The following is a 19,685-nucleotide window of genomic DNA, read 5'->3' as shown; positions in this document are numbered from 1 at the left end:
CATTGGCTCTCAGGTTCTGCTGTTATACAGCTGGGTTTTGATGTTTAATTTAAGCAGGACTGCAGTATTTTTCTCTTGCAAAGTGGAGCAGCGTTGCATGCTGGAGGCTGGGTCCTCTGGGAATGCTTTTGAAGAGGTTCTTACAGCAAAATACAGATGATAAGCACATGACTAACAAAGACAGAAGATAATTTTAGTGTGTAACTTGACACAAGAATAGCTAGCTTAAGCATAAAGAAATGTTGGAATGTAATTATTCCAAATTTGAAAAAAACAGCAGCATACTCTGTGATTCAACGGTCAGTCAAGGAAAAGAGAACGATTATTTGAAAGTTTAAATTTAACAGAAAAAAAACTTGAAAAGGCCAGCACATTATTGACACCCGAAAGGAAAGAGCAGAATACTAACAGAGCTCATTTGGCTTAATGATGTTTAAAAAAGAGAAATTGATTATATCAGCAAATTATTTAATTCACAGAAAATCACTGTTACAGAAAATAATTTGTAGATAATCATAATATCTATTTAAACTGTTATTTTTCTTATTCATTTGTACTGACAGCATGTATTTGGCTCAACACATTTGGAAAATACATAATCCGGTACAGGACTGTATTGGATAGACTCATAAACAATTGATTTCCGGGTGTGCTGATAAGCTGAGTTTAGCCAGGCTGAGGGTGGAGGTGATATATTGTTTTATTTACTGTTGCTGGGTTAAAATCCTGAAATTTGCTTCCTTAAGGGCACTATGGGTCAACTCACAGCATGCGGACAGCAGTGGTTCTAGAAGGCAGCTCACCATCACTTTCTCAAGGGCAATTAGGGATGGACAATAAATGTTGGCCAGCCAGTGGCACCCATGTCCCACAAGAGAATGAAAACATTTCATTCAGTGTTCCAAGGGAGAGCAAACTCCTTACAGGATTTTCACTGTAGATATTGAAGCTGAAAAATGTGTGTATCATGTGAAGACTAGATCAGCCTCAGATTTGACAGCTTGAAGATTGAAAAGCGCCCTTATGCTCAGAATTGGAAAAAATGCTTGAGTGAAGTCTGAGTGAATACTCAACACCTGTGGAACTGCACATTAAATCAAATCAGTGCCTTCAGGCATGGAGAGAAAATTGGAGGAAATGAAAAATGTAAAGGAAAATTTTAATTCCTTGGTGGGTTCTTATTGACCAGGCCTCATTTACATCACTGGCCAGTTGTTGCAAACTGCAGGATATTAATGATTGTGATTGAACATAGGTTGTCAGCTAACAGGTGAAGCAAATAATGGGGGAGGAAATGAATTTGCAAAACCTCACAGTAGGAAGCTTGGGACCAAAGAGGTCCAAACTTAATTTGTGTGATTTAAAGAAACAATTCTGAATTCATAAAGGAGTACTTACCACTGACCTAATGGGATCCCTGTTACTTTCAAACCAGATTTCATTGAGCTACTGTGTTGGCAGTTGGAATGCCAATGCATGGTCTTTTCATCATAGGACCCCATACGACAAGGTGTGCATCTCAGCCTCGTGATAACACATTTTAAAATTGCCGTATAAGGAAATCAAGCACAGAAACTGAAAGTGTCCTTCTAAGTGTTAATTCTGTGGAGTGTTCTATATAGTATATTCATACAGGATGTCAACATGATGTAATGCAATACTGATTTATAACCAGTAAATGAGAATTCAATGAATGAATCATCCAGATTTAAATCACTACATTTCATACAACCACAGAAAAGTTAGCATAAACTGAACAATTATTATGTGGGTTTGTAAAAGTCAGTGGCAGAAGGTTGCAGCTTCCATCTTTGGCACTGTAAAGTGCAACAGCCTGATTATAATGGGTTCTGTCAGTTCCAAGTGAGCCTACCAGATGGAATGCTTCTTCCTTGGGGCAAGAAGACTTTGACATTGTCTGTCATGTCCAATACAAGTGATCTTGTGACAGAAAGTGAAGAAATGAGCAGTGGGCACCACTTTGACATCGACCTCCATCATGCCCTCGAGCACTTAACTGAAGAAAGCACTTGGAACGGAGACAAAAGCAAACGCTTAGCAAAATAATAGAAGTAACATTCGGCGCAGAATTTATTATTCTTTCACAGATGTGGGATTTACAGACTAGGCCAAGTCGTCCATCCCTAATTGCCATTATAAAGCTGCCTTCTTGAACCTTTGCAGTCTGTGGGCTGCAGGTGCATCTGCTGTTAGGAAGGAAGTTTCCAAAACAGTGAAGGAACAGCAGTATAGTTCCAAATCCAGATGGTGTGTGACTTTGAAGGGAACTTGCAGGTGATGGTATTCCAATCTGCCTGCTTTCCTTATCCATCTAAATTTGTGCAAATTACATGTTTAGAAGGTGCTGTCAATGAACGTAAGAACATATGAACAGTCTGTGTGTCATTCTATGAGACCATGATAGATCTGTGACCTAACTCCACATATCTGCCTTTGGCTCATATGCCTTAAAACTTCAGCTTAAATAAAATTTATCCTTCTCAATTTTAAAATTAACAACTGATCTCGCATTTGTGGAGCAAAGTTCCAAATCTCTACCACCGTTTAGGTCCAGAAGTGCTTCCAAGATCTCCCTTGAATAGCCTGGCCCTAATTTCTAGATAATTCCCCCTACTTCTAGGATCTCCAAACAGTGGAAATAATTTATTCTTATCTGCCCTGTCTTTTCCTGTTATTATCTTAAAGACTTCAGTCACATCCCCCCCCTTAACCTTCTAAAATCTGGGGAAAACAGGCCTAATTTGTATAATAAGGTGAACAAGTTGGCAGCAGAGGAGGGCTCTTGAGCCATGGTTATTTGCTCCGACTGCTTTTCCTTTGTCTTTTCTTTCTTTCTTTCTTTCTCTTTTCCTCTACTTACCTCCTGTTCTGAGCTCAGAAAGTATTGACAGCAGCAAGTAGGCCCAGCGTGGACCTTATAGCAGCAGCAAGTGAGCCCACAGCGGACTCGAGTGAGCCCTTCCTTCCTTTTCTGGGCTGAGCACGGAACCTGGCACCAGAATTGTCGGCTGCTACATCAGCAGAGGCGAGATCAGTGAGGTAGGCCCCGCAGCAAAAGTTGGTACCTAAAGATCAGTGACTTCATCGTGGGTTGGCTCCCACATTGGCATCGGCGAAGTGGTGGCAGAAGGGCATCACAGCGGCATGGACAAGGTAAGCCCATGATGAGAGACGCGACATCAATGTTGGTTGGTCCGGTGGAGGCGACGGCGGGGCAGTAGCGGAGAAGAATTAGCCCAGCAGCGAAAGATGGCACTTGAAGAGTGGCAATGTCAACATTGATTGGGCTCAGCAAGCAGGAGGAGGAATAGCAGTACAGGCGTCATTAATGATCTGCTGATTCAGAACTGATAGACTCTCTTTAAGCTTTATGTTGCTCCTTCTTATTCTTAAACTATTCAAAATGTTGGAATATAGTGACAGTGGAAAAGCTTTTCATTGTACTTTACAGTTTTTCTCACTGTTTTACCCATTCACCCAATGTCCCTTGATTATTTTATGCTATTATCTTCACTGCCTCACTGCTCTCTGACTCTGTGTGTTATTAACACATTTGAATATATGACTTCCGATATCATTATCCAAGTTGTTAATAAATAACCTGGATAATTGAGGCCTTAAAACACATGCTTGTAGGACACCACTGGTCACATCCTGCCAATTTGAGTACCTGCCCATTATCCCTACTTTCTGTCGCCTGCCACTCAACCAATTTCCCAGCCATGTTAATAATATTCACTCAATTCCAAGAGCTTCTACCTTCAATAACATTCCCCTTATGTTGGACTTTATCAAATGCCTTCTGAAGGTCCATATAAACAATATCCATAGACATTTTCCTGTCCACTACCTTCAAAAAATTCATCAAGACTTGTCAGTCATAAACTACCTTCATGAATCAATGCTGAATCTCGCAATGCACCAGTGCTTTTCGGTGTATTCAGTTAATGATAGTCTTCCACGGTTTCCCCAACACACGTTCAGCTCGCAGATCTGTAATTCTTTGGTTTTCGTCTTTTGCCCTTCTTAAAAAGCAGAGTAATGTGCAATTTTCCAATCTGGAGGCACAACTCTTGCATCTAGGGAACTCTGAATGATTATACTTTGGGTATGTACAATGTAATCCCTTACTTCCTTTAAAACTCAATGGAAACCAATATGTCCTGAGAAATTGTCACTCTTTAAGCCCTCTTTATTGATATTTTACTTTTACTAATTTTACCTAGTACTTCTCTTCAATCCACTATTAATTTATTCAAGACTTCCGAGCCTTTCTCCTTTTCTACTGTAAATACTGAGGCAGGGTAATTATTTAACATGCCTGTCTTTCCGCAATAGTCATTGACAATATTCCCACTTTCTTTAGTGGGTCTTTAGTCGGTCAAATTTTCTCCCGACCACCAACTTTCGCTTTATGTAACTATAAAATTTATTCTTATTGATTTTGAAGTCCCTTGCAAGTTCCTTTCATAATGCCGTTTAATAGCTCTCATTAGATGCTTTTTAACCCTTTGCTGGTCTTTGCATTTTTCCCATTGTCAGGATCGTGTCTTTTTTTGCATTTTTGTGTGTCCTTTCTTTTAGTTGGTGGGCCATAGTGCCTGTTCCTGTGTTGTATTGAATTGTACTGAGTATAGTTTTATACTGTCCCTTAGCTCCTTAGTTGTCCATGTCTGTTTGTTCCTCTGTTATGTAGCTCTTTTGACTGTCAGAAGTATAAACTGGTTCTGTGATTTCAAACCCTTGACTGACTAGCGATATCCACAGGCTTAAGCAGTCAGGCACTATAACAAGGATCCATGAACAGCCCAATAGAATCAAATACAGATCAACACCATTAAGCACTACAAGGAGCAAAGGAATGGTTTAATGGAATGCAAACTGAGCATTAGTGCGCAGCTTTTGTTGTGTAACTGGCACTTAATAACACTGTGAATAATATTTATTGTCACTTTGATGATTGAGAATAGACTGACTGGACAATAGTTGGGTAGACTGTTTTTGCTCTTATTTTTCTGGAGTGGATTACCCAAGTAATTTTTATACTATCGGGTAAGCACTGGATATAGTAAAACATCTTGGCTTGGGGCATGACTACTTCTGAAACAGGAGTCTTCAAAATTACTGTCAGGATGTTTTCAGGACTCATTGCCTTTACAGTATCCAGTGACTCCAGCCATTTCTTGATACAGTGTAAAGTAAAATGGATCAGCAGAAGTTCGACATCTGTGAAGCTGGGGTCCTTGAGAGGAAGCCAAGCTGGATCAATTCACTTGGCATTTCTGGCTTAAATTGATGGGTATACTTCATTTTCACCTTTTGCAATGTTGTGTTTTATTGCCCAGTATTGAAGATTGGGATATTTGAGGTGGTGCCTCCTCTGCTTCGTTGCTGAATTGTGTACTACCATTCATGGCTGCATGTGGCAGAATTGCAGAGTTTTGATTTGATCAGTGCTGTTTGTAGAATCGCTAAAGTCCTGTAGCCTGATTCCACTGTTTTGGCTTCTGTTCTAAATTTCCCCACTTGGAAAGGCACTGGTGCCATGCAACATGTTGCAGAGTATCTTTGACGTGAAGGCTGGATTTCATTTCGACAAGGGCGATGTAACAGTTACTCCTACTACTTCTGTTATGGACAGATGCATCTATGTAGATATGTCACTGACAGATCGGTGAAGATTTATCTGTTGATTCCCTCATTACTTTATCCAGTTTTGGTCTAGCAGTTGTATCCTTCAGGAATTGGCCACCTCACTCAGTAGTGGATATACTGTTGGTGACATTTAAGTTTCTGACCTAGACTATGTCCTATCCTATTATCATTCCCAATGCTACTTCCGTGGTGGGCGGAACGGTGGCACAGTGGTTAGCACTGATACCTCACAGCGCCAATAGACCCAGATTCAGTTCCCACCTCAGGCATCTGTCTGAGTGGAGTTTGCACATTCTCCCTGTGTCTATGTGGATTTTCTCTGGGTGCTCCGGTTTCCTCCCACAGTCCACAAACATGCAGGTTAGGTGAATTGGCCATGCTAAATTGTAGTGTTAGGTGAAGGGGTAAATGTAGGGGAGTAAGTCTGGGTGGGTTGCTGTTCGGAGGGTCGGTGTGGACTTGTTAGGCCGAAGGGTCTGTTTCCGCACTGTAAGTAATCTAATCAAATTGGAGTTGCTACTTGTCATAAAATATTGTAAGATTTCCACAAATGAAAGAGTGGAAATCCATGATAAGAATGCATTTATGTGAATTAATGTTTCAAAAATGTTCAGTCTATTTCTGTCAATCTTCTTTTACTGGGAAGAAAAGTAACATTCAGCAGACATCCTGAAACCCTTACCAACCTTTGAACACATATTGAGCCCAGTCTTCGACAGCAGGATCGAACGAGTCAAGTTTCCCAAATAATGTCATGATGCCAGAAATGCTTATCCCAATGTAAAGAGAACTGCTGCGAACAAGTTCTTCAGGGAAGTCCTTTTCATTGTCATATTAAAATACCTCCACAGAGGCTGCTTTCCCTTCACAAAGTCACCCTGTCCTTACACATGGAGAATCTATGACAGTAATCCAGCTTCTCCCAGAGCCAGCTCCTAAAGTCAACAGGACGTCTGACACTCCTGTTCTTACCTATCAGCCAGGGCTCCCAGATTGGACCAGATTAACAGCCCCAATCAGGGAACTCATATTCTATAAATTTCCCCCCCTCACCCCCAGTTGACCTCGTTATCACTGCACAGGCCATCCACATCATCAACAGCCAAAGTCGAAATGTCCCCACTGTAGTAAGCAGCAGTTTGCATGTGACTGCAAGTTTGGTCTCTCATGGACAATAAATACCATGTGGCCATCCCCTCCAAACTTTTGAAAAAATTATATTCAACCCCCCCATTTATAAAGAAAAGGAAAATTAATTATGTCAGTTTGATTTATTTCAGGCAGGGAGCCCATGCAACTAAAGATGAACTCACTATGTCAGCATTCCTCACGGTCAATCTTGATCAGTCACTTGGTGGGCGAGCTGTTCAAGTAAGTGCTTCTGTTTTTAAGCAGATGTCAGTGTTGTATCAGTGAAGACTCCTGTCAATATAAAGAAATGATATAATTACAAGAGGTTGGTTCTCATGCTTGTAAAGATGTCAGGATGAAATTTCAGAAAATAATTTGATTTAATTAGACTATAAAGCTCTAAATGAAAGCGTACAGAGATGAATTGAGTGTTATGGTTGGCAAAATGCCAAAGTAAAATATAGAAAAAAGCCCAAAAGAACTGCAGTTGCTGGAAATCAGAAACAAAATCAGAAATTGCTAGAATAGCTCAGCAGGTCTGGCAGCATCTTTGGAGAGAAAACAGAGTTAATGTTCAGGTCCAGTCACCCTTCCTCAGAACTGTTCTGAAATTGGGTTGCTGGACCCGAAACGTTCACTCTGATTTCTCTCCCAGATGCAGCTAGATCTGATGAGATTTTCCAGAAATTTATTTTCTTGTTTCTGTAAAAGGTAGGTCAGTCTGTTTTAATGCGAAAGGTTACTAGCGACATCACTTGTCATCATACAAACATCAAATAAAATACAACAATTACCAGAAAAGTAAAACATGATAAAACATATTAAGATGAATTTGTTGCTTTATAAAGAAGGTAACAGATCATATAACAGCTACAGCTGGGATTGCAGTCAAGTCTAAAGTGGACCATGTTCTAAGTATGTATTTTCAAAGTCATCATTTCCACCAAGAGCAGAAATTAGAAATTGAAGTGTTTAGATTTTCTTGATTTTCTGTTTTAAAACATGCTGTAATAAACTATCAAAGCAGCCTCATTGTAAGCTGCGAGTACAATTTTATAAAATTGCTCCAGTTGTATATCAGATATGATCTGTAATTTATAGACACAAATGACCACAGCCTGTGCTGTGCACACACTCTCAATTTGAACTGGGAAGTGAATGGACGAGACAGCAGTCCTTCAATCAACCACTAGAGGCCAGTCACAATACAGGCTCGGAATTAGGGAAATGGGAAATACAGCATATACCAAGTTTTTTCTCAGTATAATCAGTTCTGAAGAAGGGGCAGAGGATCCAAACCATTAACTTTGCTTTCTCTCCACAGATGCTGCTTACCTGATGAGTTTCCCCAGTAATTTCTGTTAGTTTCTTTCCTGTTTTGTTGTATCCACAGTTTTTTTTTGTTTATTGGGAAAGAGCCACTCACGTTTGGTGAGGCCAGGAGCAGCTGAAGCTGGAATGCTCCTCCTTGACTGACAAAATACTCAAAAATATTTATTTGCACCCTATTTATGACTCTTGCACTCACACCTTTGTGATCATCTTGCATATGTCCAGCTGTAAATGTTAGCTGACTCAGGGTGGAATTGACATTGGGAACATTAGCTAGGATTAGGTTTAGAATTAAGGTGGGTTCTTAAATGTTGAGGTGAAGCAGGTTGGTGGAGTGTCCATTGCTTCTTTTATGCTGTTGAATTGTATCATAGGTGGGAGGAGGACCCGTTCATCCAGGGGCTAATTGAGGCTCTTAAGGTGGCAAATACAAGCCATTTAGTTTCTATGCTTATACCAGTGATGGGGGAGGGCACTAGTGGTGCAGTGGTAATGTCCCTACCTGTAGGTGAAGGGCCTAGGTTCAAGTCTCACCTTATCCAGTGGTGTGTAATAAGATCTGTGAACAGGTTGTTCAGAAAATATCTATACCAGTGATAGTATATTGTCACATGGGGGGATTTCTTGGAAAACCTGGACTGTTCTCAACAGGCTTGGGATGAATTCTTCTGATTGGTGAACACTGGCCCACAAAGAGCTCTTTTAGCATCAAAGGACACCGCAGTGAAAACGTGGCATGACCTCAACACTGTTGGGCCTGCTGTTTGGCTCAAGTGATCTGACCTCGCTTAATTTCCTCTAGGACCAGTAATCCATACTGCTTTTCGTGTATGGCTGCTATCAAAGCAGTGGCTACCATTCCTCATGGCAGTCCTGGTCCTTCAATTGCTCAGAAGCTCCTGTATGTAGGATTTTTTTCCCTGACAGAGAGAGAGAGACAGAGAGGAGCCTTGCAGCACCTCATTTACCATTAGCAGGCTACAGATACCAGTTGGGATTCCCCAGAATGGCTGAAGCATGTTTGTTACCCAACACTCCAGCCTAATACTGGTGTTCATACTGCCCATTAAAATTCATTTGTTAATGTGAGAGCAGGACTATTTCCAGCTTCAGAGAACTGGTGAGCTGCAGCAGAGTGTCTGCAATACTCCAGAATGAGGACCTGCAGTAAAGGACTCAGATTTCACACCAGCTAAACAATTTGTGCATTTTACCTGCTATCTCACCAATCTCTGCTGATACTTAACATAAATCCATTAAATTATCACTTTCAATAAAAAATGTTGATTCCAAACACTTGACAGATCATGCATAATATTTTCCTGTTAATCATCTCTCCAACCCTGAGTTGTAAATGTATGATACACTTGATAACTATCCAGGCTAATTGGTAACAGTATTGTAAATTAAATATTACCGTTGGATAAAAGCATCCGGACTATTATTATTTTAAGAAAGCAAAAATTACGAGTATAACATTATATATTATTAATGATAAAAATATATTGTAGACTGAATATTCCTGATTATAACTTCCTTAATAGATTATCCCTGTGAATGTTTCTCACTTAGTGTTCTGGTTATGACAGTCCTCAATTCATTACTTTCCATTAATGGGATTTAATTTTCAAATCTTCTCTGACCACAGGAAAGATGCTAGATGACTGGACGACAACTAATGTCGTATGATTATTCAAGAAGGGTAGTAAAGATAAACCAGGAGACTACAGGCCAGTGAGTCTAACATCAGTTGTAGCAAAACTATTGGGAAACGTTCTGAGGACAGAATTGATGTCCATTTGGAGAGGCAAGGATTAATCAATGACAGTCAATATCACTTTGGAAGGGGAAGATCATTTCTAACAAGTTTGAATTTTTCCATGAGATATAGATGTAGATAGGTATGTCGATAAGTGTAGTGCAGTTGATGTGGTCTACATGGACTTCAGGAAAGCCTTTGACAACATCGCAAATGGCAGTGTAGTTAAAAAGCTGTGAGCCCATGGAAGCCAGAATAAATTGGATCAAAAGTTGAATTAGTGGCAGGAAGCAGAGCTTGTATGACTGGAATTCTGTTTGCAGTGGTGTACCACAGAGCCTAATGCTGGGTCTCTTGTTGTTTCAGTGTGATTTAATAATTCAGACACAAGTGTAGGAGGTATGATGAGTAAATTTGTAGATTACTTGAAAATTGGTGCTGTAGTAAGTAAGAAAACCTTAGATTACAGAATGATACAGAGGGGCTGAAAAGTGGAAAATATAATTTAATCCTGAAAATTGTGAGGCACAAGAGGACTATTAAGGACTAGCACATTGAAGTACAGAGGTTCAAAAGGATCTTGGGTATACATAGATCCTTTAAGGCAATAAGACAGGTGGATATGGTAATTAAAAGTGCATTTCAGATACTTGCCTTTAATTAGTTGAGACATTGAATACAAGAGCAAGGAGGTTATGATGGAGATGTTGGTTAATCCACAACTGAAGTACTGTGTATAGGAGGGATGTGACTGAACCAAAGAAGGTGCAGAAAAAATTGACCAGGATGTTGCCTGGGCTGGAGTGATTCAGCTTTGGAGAGAGACTAGATAAGCTGGGGTGTTTTACTGAGAGCAGAGAAGGTTGTGGGAAGGGTCTAATTGAGGTTTTCAAAGTTCTGAGGGGTCTTGATAGGGTAGGAGAAACGTTTCCCCTTTTCAGGAGGGTCATTAACCAATAGGCAGAGTTTTAAGATAAGGAGCAGAAGGTTTAGAGAGGTTTTGAGGAGATTGTTTTTCACCCAAAGAGTAGTGGGTAACTAGAATTCAATTCCTGAAAGGTTGGTAGAGGTCAGGGTTCTCAAGTCTTTTAAAAATTACTTAGAAGAACATTTGAAAGGCCATAGAGTAAACATGATATTTCTAATGCTGAAACCCCTACTATTGACATTCTGGGGTCTCACCATTAACTAGAAATATAACTGGAATAACCACATATATACCCTGGGGACAAGGCCATGTGGGAAGCAAGGAATTCTACAATGAATAGCTCACCTTCTGACTTGCCAAAGCCTATCCCACGCCTGTAAGGCACAAGTAATGAGTTAAATAGAATACTCACGATTTGACTGAATGAGTGCAGCTTCAACAATATTCTATACACGACAAAGCAATCCACTTGACTGGTACCCCATCCATTATCTTCAGCAATTACTTCCTTCACCACCAATTCATAGGAGCAACATTGGGTAACTACCTCCCAAGATGCATAGCAGTAACTCACCAAATGTCCTCTGACTGCACCTTCCAAACCTGTGACTTTTGCCACCCAGGTAGAAAGGGGCAGCAGATGAATGGAATCAGCATTACATCCAAGTTCCTCAAAAAGCCACAACCATTCTGACTTGGAACTGCATCATTTCCTCATTATAATTGCATCAAAATCCTACAGCTTCCTCTTTAACAACATCACGGGTGCTCTTACATCCAAAGGAATGCAGCAGTTCAAGATGACAGTTCACCATCACCTTCTGCAGGGCTATTAGAGATGGGTCATAAAAGGTGGTCCTGCCACATCCGATAAACAAAAAGAAAAGGGTTCGGATTGCCTGGCGCTATTAAGTTACTCATTAACACTACAACACTGCAGCCAGAGTCGAGGCTGTGTGAGTACGATAGCAAACCTCACGTGAGGGATCAAATGTAACAACAATCAAATAACGCTGCTCAATCTTTTGACAATGATTTCACTGCATGTAAACTGTTAGCCTATGAGATATGATTCAAACCAAAGAACCTTTTTTATCAAAGTAATAAATTCTATTTAGACCTGCTTGAAATTCCAAAACATTGATTTGTTTTATAACTATGTTTTGATATGCATTTGACTGATGCAAGTATTCATTGCTTAAAAAAAAGGGATTGCACATGTCCGTGCTGAAACGATCAGTAATTTTGTCTGAAAAGTGAAATCTAAGTATAATGGAAAGAATGCTAGGTGGCTATTTGTGACTGCACAGTAACTTAAACAAATGATTGATGAGAAAGACAATAATTGCACTTGTGCAGAAATTAATATTAATGTGACTGCTTCAGTATTTTAGAGCATGGCATTTATCACTTTGGATTAGTTTACTATTGTTCTTCTTTCTTCTAAAGGTTCGGGTGACACAAGGGAAGGAACCTTCTCATCTGCTAAGCTTATTTAAAGACAAGCCACTTATTATTTATAAGAATGGAACATCGCGGAAAGGAGGTCAAGCCCCTGTCTCTCCAAAGCGGCTTTTTCAAATCAGAAGGAATCTGGCCACTATTACCAGAATTGTGGAGGTAGGAAGGTCATTCCGAAATATACAGACATTAATGGGAGTCTTTATTTTATTTACTCAGTTGTCAATGGGACCTTCATTCTATTAGTTTGAAAAATGTAGCATACTTGTTGGAAGAAATAACTAATTGGATAAATAAATAGAATTCAATAGATATTGTGTATGGATTTTCAGAAAGCATTTGATAAAGCAAATGAAACAAGGAAAATTCAGACACATTGCAAAAGGGGAAATGTATCAGCACAGATAGCAAGTAATTGGTATATTAAAAAGACAACACAGTATTACTCAGATCAGCACTGGGTTGGAAGTATGCCTGGTGTTACTGCTGGATACTTTTTTTTCTTGATGCACTGACAGATCATAATCATGGAATATTACATGGCCTTGCCAGGTAGGTTTTCAGTGAGAGTAAGTAAAATATGTAGCCTGGATAGCCCAGCATCTTTCTATCCACTGTTGATCTCGCTCCCATGTTACGGGGCGAAGTGGGCAGTGCTGAATTCAGAATTACATCTGCCATATTTAAATAAATAAATATTGATTGCTAAAAGCATAATTCACCGACTATTACCCTGCCCAGGCCATAACAAGGTTGGCCTCCGCAGACAGTATGGCATCAAGGAGGTCTAGAAAAACTGAAGCCATTTGGGATCAGGTGAAAAACTCCCCATGAGTTGCAGTCATACCTAGCACACAGAAAGATGGTTGTGGTTGTTGGACGTTAATCATCTCAGCTCCAGGACATCTTTGCAGGAGTTCCTCAGGATAGTGTCCTAGGACCAACCATCTTCAGCTACTTTAACAATGACCTTTCCTCTATCATAAGGTCATAAGTGGGGATGGTTGCTGATAGATGTACAATGTTCAACACCATTCATGATTCCTCAGTGTTATGGACCAGGCCAGACCACTTCAAAATATTTCAAGAAAGTAGTCCAGACCCTAACTTTGCTCGTTGTTTTAAGCAGGTGTAACGTGGATGCGCAGCTGGTCAAACGTTTTAGCTTTGAACAAAACAGAATTTATTTACAAGATTACCAAATGAAACATAAACAAAATAGAACAGAATACAGAGTAATTTAACCTATCTGAAAACCCAACAGATTATCCCAACTTAATGATGCTGTTCCCAATACTTGCAACATTCCCCATAAGCACCCCTTGACACAAAATGTAAAATAAAACACAGGGTCTTACAGGAGAGAGAGAGATTGTAGCATGGGACACTCTCTTCCATGCAGCTGTTTCTTTGATCAGCAGCCTCAAAATGCCTGACTACTTTCAGTGAATAGCCAGACTGCCAAAAAACCAAATCGAACCAGAGAAAATCTGAGCTGGGAGAACTGGCCACATCCCTGTCATTATATAAGTTTTTTAACTTAGAAGCCTTTTGTCTGAGGCAGTATCTGTTAGCTATAATCAAATTGGCTCTAAAATCTTTCAAACATAGACTTTTCGGAGTCTGTGTCTTTTATGATCTCTCTGTAAAAGAATCAAGGACAACATAACCTTGTTAAAGGAGCAGTTTCATCGCATCAGATACTGAAGCTGTCCTTGTCCAAAAGTAGCATGATCCAGCATGGTTTGACAATTCATGCTCCAGAAATGTAAGGCAAAGACCATCTCCAAAAAGAGAGAATCTAACATTGCCCCTTGATATTCAATGATATCGTCATCACAGAATACTAGCAACATTCTGGGTGTTAATATTGACCAAAAACTCAACTGGACTCACCACATTAACATAATGGTGATAAAAGCAGTCAGAGGTTAGGAATAATGTCCCACATTTAACTCACCTCCTGACTCTCCAAAGCCTGTCCACTATCTGTACGGAACTAATCAGGACTGTGATGAAACACTTGACTGGCATCTCATCCACATGCATTCACTCGTTCCACTACTGACACTCAGTAGCATCAGAGTGCACCATCTTAAAAATGCACATTCCATTAGCCTTCTGTTAACTGCTGCATCTTTGTTCTAGCTTTCTGTTTTTCAAGTACACAAGTACAAGCACAGGTCCACCCAAGTGCCTTCATGTTGCAGCTTTCGGCAATTTTTCTCTGTTTAAATAATATTCTGTTCTTTTGTTCTCCCTTCCAAAATGAATAACTTTGCATTTTCCCAATTGTACTCCATTTGCCAACTTTTTGCCCAGTTACTTTATCTAGCAATACCTCTCTGTGAACAGTTTTCCTCTCACAACCTGCCTTTCCACCTTCTCTTGTGTTATCTGCATATCTGGCTACACTTCCTACCTCCAAATCATTAAGGTATGTGGTAAGTAGTTGCAGTCCTTGCATTGATCCCTGTGGAATTCCGCTGGTCATGTGTTGCAAACCTGAAAAAGAACCTCTTATCCCCATTGGCTGTTCCCTGCCCATCGGCCAATTCTCAGACCATGCCAACATACCACTTCCAACACTACGGGCTTTTTTCTTATAACTTAACCTATTGTGAGGTATCTTGTCAAACACCTTCTGAAAGTCCATCTACTGGTTCTTCTGTATCCACTTTAATTGAGACGTCCTCAAAAATACTCTAATAAATCAGTCACACATGATTTTCTTTTCACAAAGCCATGCTGATTCTGCTTGATTAGATTGTGATTTTCCAAATATTGCTTCCTTAATAATTGGTTGCAATACCTTTTCAACAGTAGATGATCAACTAATCGGACTATAATCGCTTGCTTTTTACCTCTCTTTTTGAATAGGGGTGTCACAGTAGCAGTTTTCCAATCCTCTCATACTTCTCCAGAATCCAATGATTTTTGGGAAACTGTAACCAATGCATCCATTATCCCTGTAGCAAGGATGCAAGCCATCAGGACCAGGGGATGTATGATACTTTAGGCCTGTTAGTTTGTCTGATACTATTTCTTGCCCAATGCTTCCAACTCACCTGGATCTGGGATCCATTGAATCTTCTCTATGGATCAGCCTGCAGTCTCAACATTGCCCACTAGGGACCTTTGCCACTTCAGCAGGGTATCTTCTAACAATTCTTCTGTTATACGTCACAACATAAGGAAAAAGACTTGGATGATATATCAGCTGAGACTGCACTGACCCGAGTGACAACCTCAGACCAGGCTGGCAAGGTCTGGTGCTGAAGGCCTCCTGTGGGAAGAGGATGTCGGCCCTCTCACCAAACCATCCAACAGGTCTCCAGGTCCCTGTTTGCAAAGCAAGTCACTGATAGCACCTTATCTGCCATGTCCAGAGCAAATATCATGCGTTATCCAGGGCAGATCCAGACTGAGAGTGCTTGACTGATTTGGAGATGCCTGTATTGGACTGGGGTGTACAAAGTTAAAAATCACACAACGCCGAGTTATAGTCCAACAGGTTTAATTGGAAGCACTAGCTTTCAGAGCTATGCTCACAGAACTTACAGCCAAATGAGTCCAGTGTCATGGAGATGTGATACAGTAAACAATCTTAGATTAAAATTTTCATCTTTTATAACGGAATATGCTGGTTTCTGTTCTTTGTTATGTAAATCCCAGAACTTCTTTTAAATTACATTCTCAAGATAGCTCAGCTTTTTAAACAATAGGTCGAAAGTCTGTCTGTGTCTCAAAGCTATATCAGACTGACAAACCTTTTGTATAGTTTTACAGAGTTTTACATGGATTCATGCAGTTTTTGAGCAAAATAAATGTAATTCTGCAAAATCAAATTCACCCCATAAGCTTATATGTGTGCGCATGTAGGTTGAGTCTGCATGTGAGTGTGTGCATGTGGGTGTGAGTGCATGTGATAGGGTATGTGTGCATATGTGTGTGTATGTAAACTTGGTTAAGTGTGTGAGTGAGCGTGATGGGATATGTGTGAGAGGGTGTGTGTGTTGCTGTGAGTGGGGGAGTTGTATGTGTACATATGAGAAAAAGCTTGTGTATGAGGGAAGGTCTGCGTGGGTGTGTAATGGTACTTATGCCATGGATCATGGGATATTCCGGAAGTACAGTGTACTTCCAGCTGTGGCATGTGGCGAAACTGGATTGGCATCAAAGAGAGGGGTGTAATTGGTATGACAGATAATTAATGAGACAGCTTTGGGATGATTGATCAGGAAACCTGTAGGTCTGGAGAGAAACCCTTCATGTAACGCAATGAAAATGACAGTTTTCTACATATGTTATGATTCAGCTCTGTCCTTTTCCCTACTGATATTATGATGATGGGCCAATGCCAGAGTTTATGCCTCTCCCTTTTTGTAAAAGGGACATTTATTTACATTGGCCCAGGTCCTCTGAAATCTTTCCTCTATTTAAAAAGAATAGGAATATCACCATTACTTCTATTCGGATTTTTTTTAAGTTCTTCTTCCAGACGCATCCATAGTACATAAAATTTGACACAGTTTATTCTCATAATTAGACATCCAAGATAATGCTGCTAACTCAATGGTTAAAATGTGCATTTTTGTCTTGTAGCCGCTTTGTTTATGTTTATTAATGGCAAACTCTCTACTTAAAGTTATCTCTCAGTGATAGATCACAGGTACCAACCTGTATGCAAACTTGTGAAAGATGACTGTGCAGAATTCAATGGCTTCTTTTGTCTGTTCTGCTATCAGGTTGATGCGGTTGCTTTGTCTCTGAACTCTAATGATGTTTTTGTGCTAAAACTACCACAAACCACGTATGTTTGGATTGGAAAAGGAGCCAGTGGTGAGGAAGAGAATGGAGCTAAATATCTTACATCTGTCCTGCAATACAAGCCAACCAGGATTGTTGAAGGGGAAGAACCTGGTAAGATTGTCATCTGTGAATAAACATGTATTTTTAAAAAATTATCAGAGGGTGAAATCTTACAGGGATCTGAACAACTTGTGAGGTATGTCACAGAATTAGTCTGGCAAAGTCCGGGGATGATACAAGAGGCAGCTTTGTTGATGCCTCCTCTGAGGGCTCAATACCCTCATCCACAGAGGATGAGAATGTTGCTTCTGGGGGATCCAGGGGCCTGTCCACTGAGGTCGTGGAGACTACAGCGGAACCTGCAAGAGAGAAGAGGCAAGAAGGCATTCTGGCCTGTGGTTAGAAGTGGTGCATACAGACTGAGAGTGACAATAGGGTTAAATAGACCATTTCTTTGGGATGGAGAGTAGTATTTGTTTAGTTGGATATTTCTGCATCTAGTCAGAAGTGGTTCTTTCACCCATTCTGGTAAGGACCAGGATTTTCACCTTATAGGGGTAAGGACACAATTATTGGGTACCTCTCCATTTGAATGGGCTCTCTCTGCTCTGTTATGGCCTGTCTTCTCCTATAATGAGTAAAAGGGGGCCAGTGAGTGAGAGTACAGTGGGTGGCACTGAGGTACGCAGGGTTAATCATATGGGAGATTGTGGGGAGGGGGAAACACGACTGTGTTTGGGAAGATGTTTGCACACAATAGTGAGAGCGGCAAAGCCCGAACCTTAGTGGGAAATGGATGCAGGAGCAGTGAAAGAGTGAGCAGGAGGTATGAAAAAACAAGTGTAGCTTTCATCTTGGTGCAGGTCATTGGCCTTCTCTCTGCATTGCTGTCCATTCTCCACATCGTACAGATGGCACTGATCCGAATGGTGACCTCAGAATGGGCTGGCAGGATGTGGTGGCATGGCCTCCTCTGGCGTGAGCTTAAGGAAGAGGACACCTCTCCTCTGGACTATTCTATCCACCTCAATCTCCATGTCCCTGTTGAAGAACCACTGTGCCATCTTCCCTTTCTCTGACAAGCTGGGCAGCGTCAGTGCTCATCCAGGTGCATAACACGCTTTTAATGAAAAACAGAATGTGTTGGAGAAACCCAGCAGGTCTGGCCTCGTCTGTGGAGGGAGAAACAGAGGTAACATTGTGAGTCTGATATGACTCATCTTTAGAACTGTGCAGGGCTTTTAAAAGTGAAACAGGTGCAAGTGATGTTGCTGTTACAACAGACAGCCACTGAGTAGTAAGATGGAGGGGAAATCGGACATGGGAGACGTCGTATGGGCAGGTAAGTAATTAATGAGGCAAGTTTGGTGCGATATGAGAAGCAAACTTGCTACATTTTACAGCAAAAAACCTCTCCAAATAATTCAACACTGCTCAGACTTTGCCAATAAAAGTAAGATTTGCTTATCAGAAATCCCATTGGGTGTAAAGCACATTCATTTCCATTTTTTCACTTAAATTATTTGTGAATTTTTATGAAATATTTCCCTCACCAGATGACTTTTGGACTGGACTTGGAGGCAAGCAGGTTTACCAAACCTCAGCTCTGTTGCAAAGCAACGCAGATGACTTTCAGCCCCGTTTATTTGCTTGTTCAAATAAGACTGGACGCTTCATTGTAAGTTTTTTTTTTGAATAAATTGGGTTTAGCATTCATTTTAATTTTCAGTGAAAGCGCCCTTATCTAATCATACATTTTTACCTATTTCATTTTACCTTCTCAAATTTCTGTGTTTATGAAATTATAGCAAGTTGATGTCTGAAATATAAGTGTTTTATTTCTCATTGCAGTCAAAACAAATGACTCGCGAATGGTAGTTTAGTCCATATTCAGCTGCTTATTGTACCAGTGAATATATAATATTAAACTGAAAGAAGTAGGAGTAAGTTAATGTGAGGCCTGTAATGGTAGGAGAGTGAGAAACCTTGCTCAAGAACAGTAGGTAGAATTTTAATAAAAGTGTTTGAGTCCTGGCAGTGATTGGAAATGTATGTCCACAACACACTGGGCTGGCCAGCAGGATAGCCCCTTGGTGTTATGGATGGCAGATCGTGAATGATTTGTGGCAGAGAGTTGTCATCCTGTGCAAAATGGTGACTCACCCACTAGAGCCGACAGTCCAATCAGGGCCTGGAAGCATCAACAGGCCTAAAACAAAATGGTGACCACTGCTCAGGAAGACTACACTCAGAAGGCTGAAGAAATGCTTTAAAATCCTTAAAAATTCTAATTATGGAGAGAAAACTTGCCAAAATAATTGCTGGGGCCCCAGAGGTTGCCATATCTTTTCATACAGGGGAGGCAAAGGCATGGTGGTATTATCTCTGGACTGTTAATCTCGAGACCCAGATAATATTCTGGTATCGGCGAAAGTGAGGACTGCAGATGCTGGAGATTAGAGTCAAGATTAGAGTGGTGCTGGAAAAGCACAACAGGTCATGCAGCATCCGAGGAGCAGGAAGATCAACATTTCAGGCAGGAGCCCTTCATCAGGAATGATGGTGGAAGCTGCCAGGTTTGGGGGG

At 40.6% G+C, this 19,685-nt stretch overlaps 1 protein-coding gene across 1 annotated transcript in view; it reads left to right on the top strand.

Annotated features, from left to right (window-relative positions):
• Positions 1–19,685, top strand: part of scin (scinderin) — a 107,382-nt gene that overhangs the window by 72,187 nt on the left and 15,510 nt on the right. The window contains exons 10-13 of the mRNA XM_043689846.1: positions 6,957–7,047; positions 12,276–12,446; positions 17,036–17,210; positions 18,656–18,777. Coding sequence (XP_043545781.1) covers positions 6,957–7,047; positions 12,276–12,446; positions 17,036–17,210; positions 18,656–18,777 — 559 coding nt within the window. The remainder of the gene's footprint in view (positions 1–6,956; positions 7,048–12,275; positions 12,447–17,035; positions 17,211–18,655; positions 18,778–19,685) is intronic.

Source organism: Chiloscyllium plagiosum, chromosome 5, assembly GCF_004010195.1.
Source record: "Chiloscyllium plagiosum isolate BGI_BamShark_2017 chromosome 5, ASM401019v2, whole genome shotgun sequence".
Taxonomy (NCBI): domain Eukaryota; kingdom Metazoa; phylum Chordata; class Chondrichthyes; order Orectolobiformes; family Hemiscylliidae; genus Chiloscyllium; species Chiloscyllium plagiosum.
The sequence above is the reverse complement of the archived record's forward strand: the minus strand, read 5'-3'. Positions and strand labels throughout refer to the sequence as shown.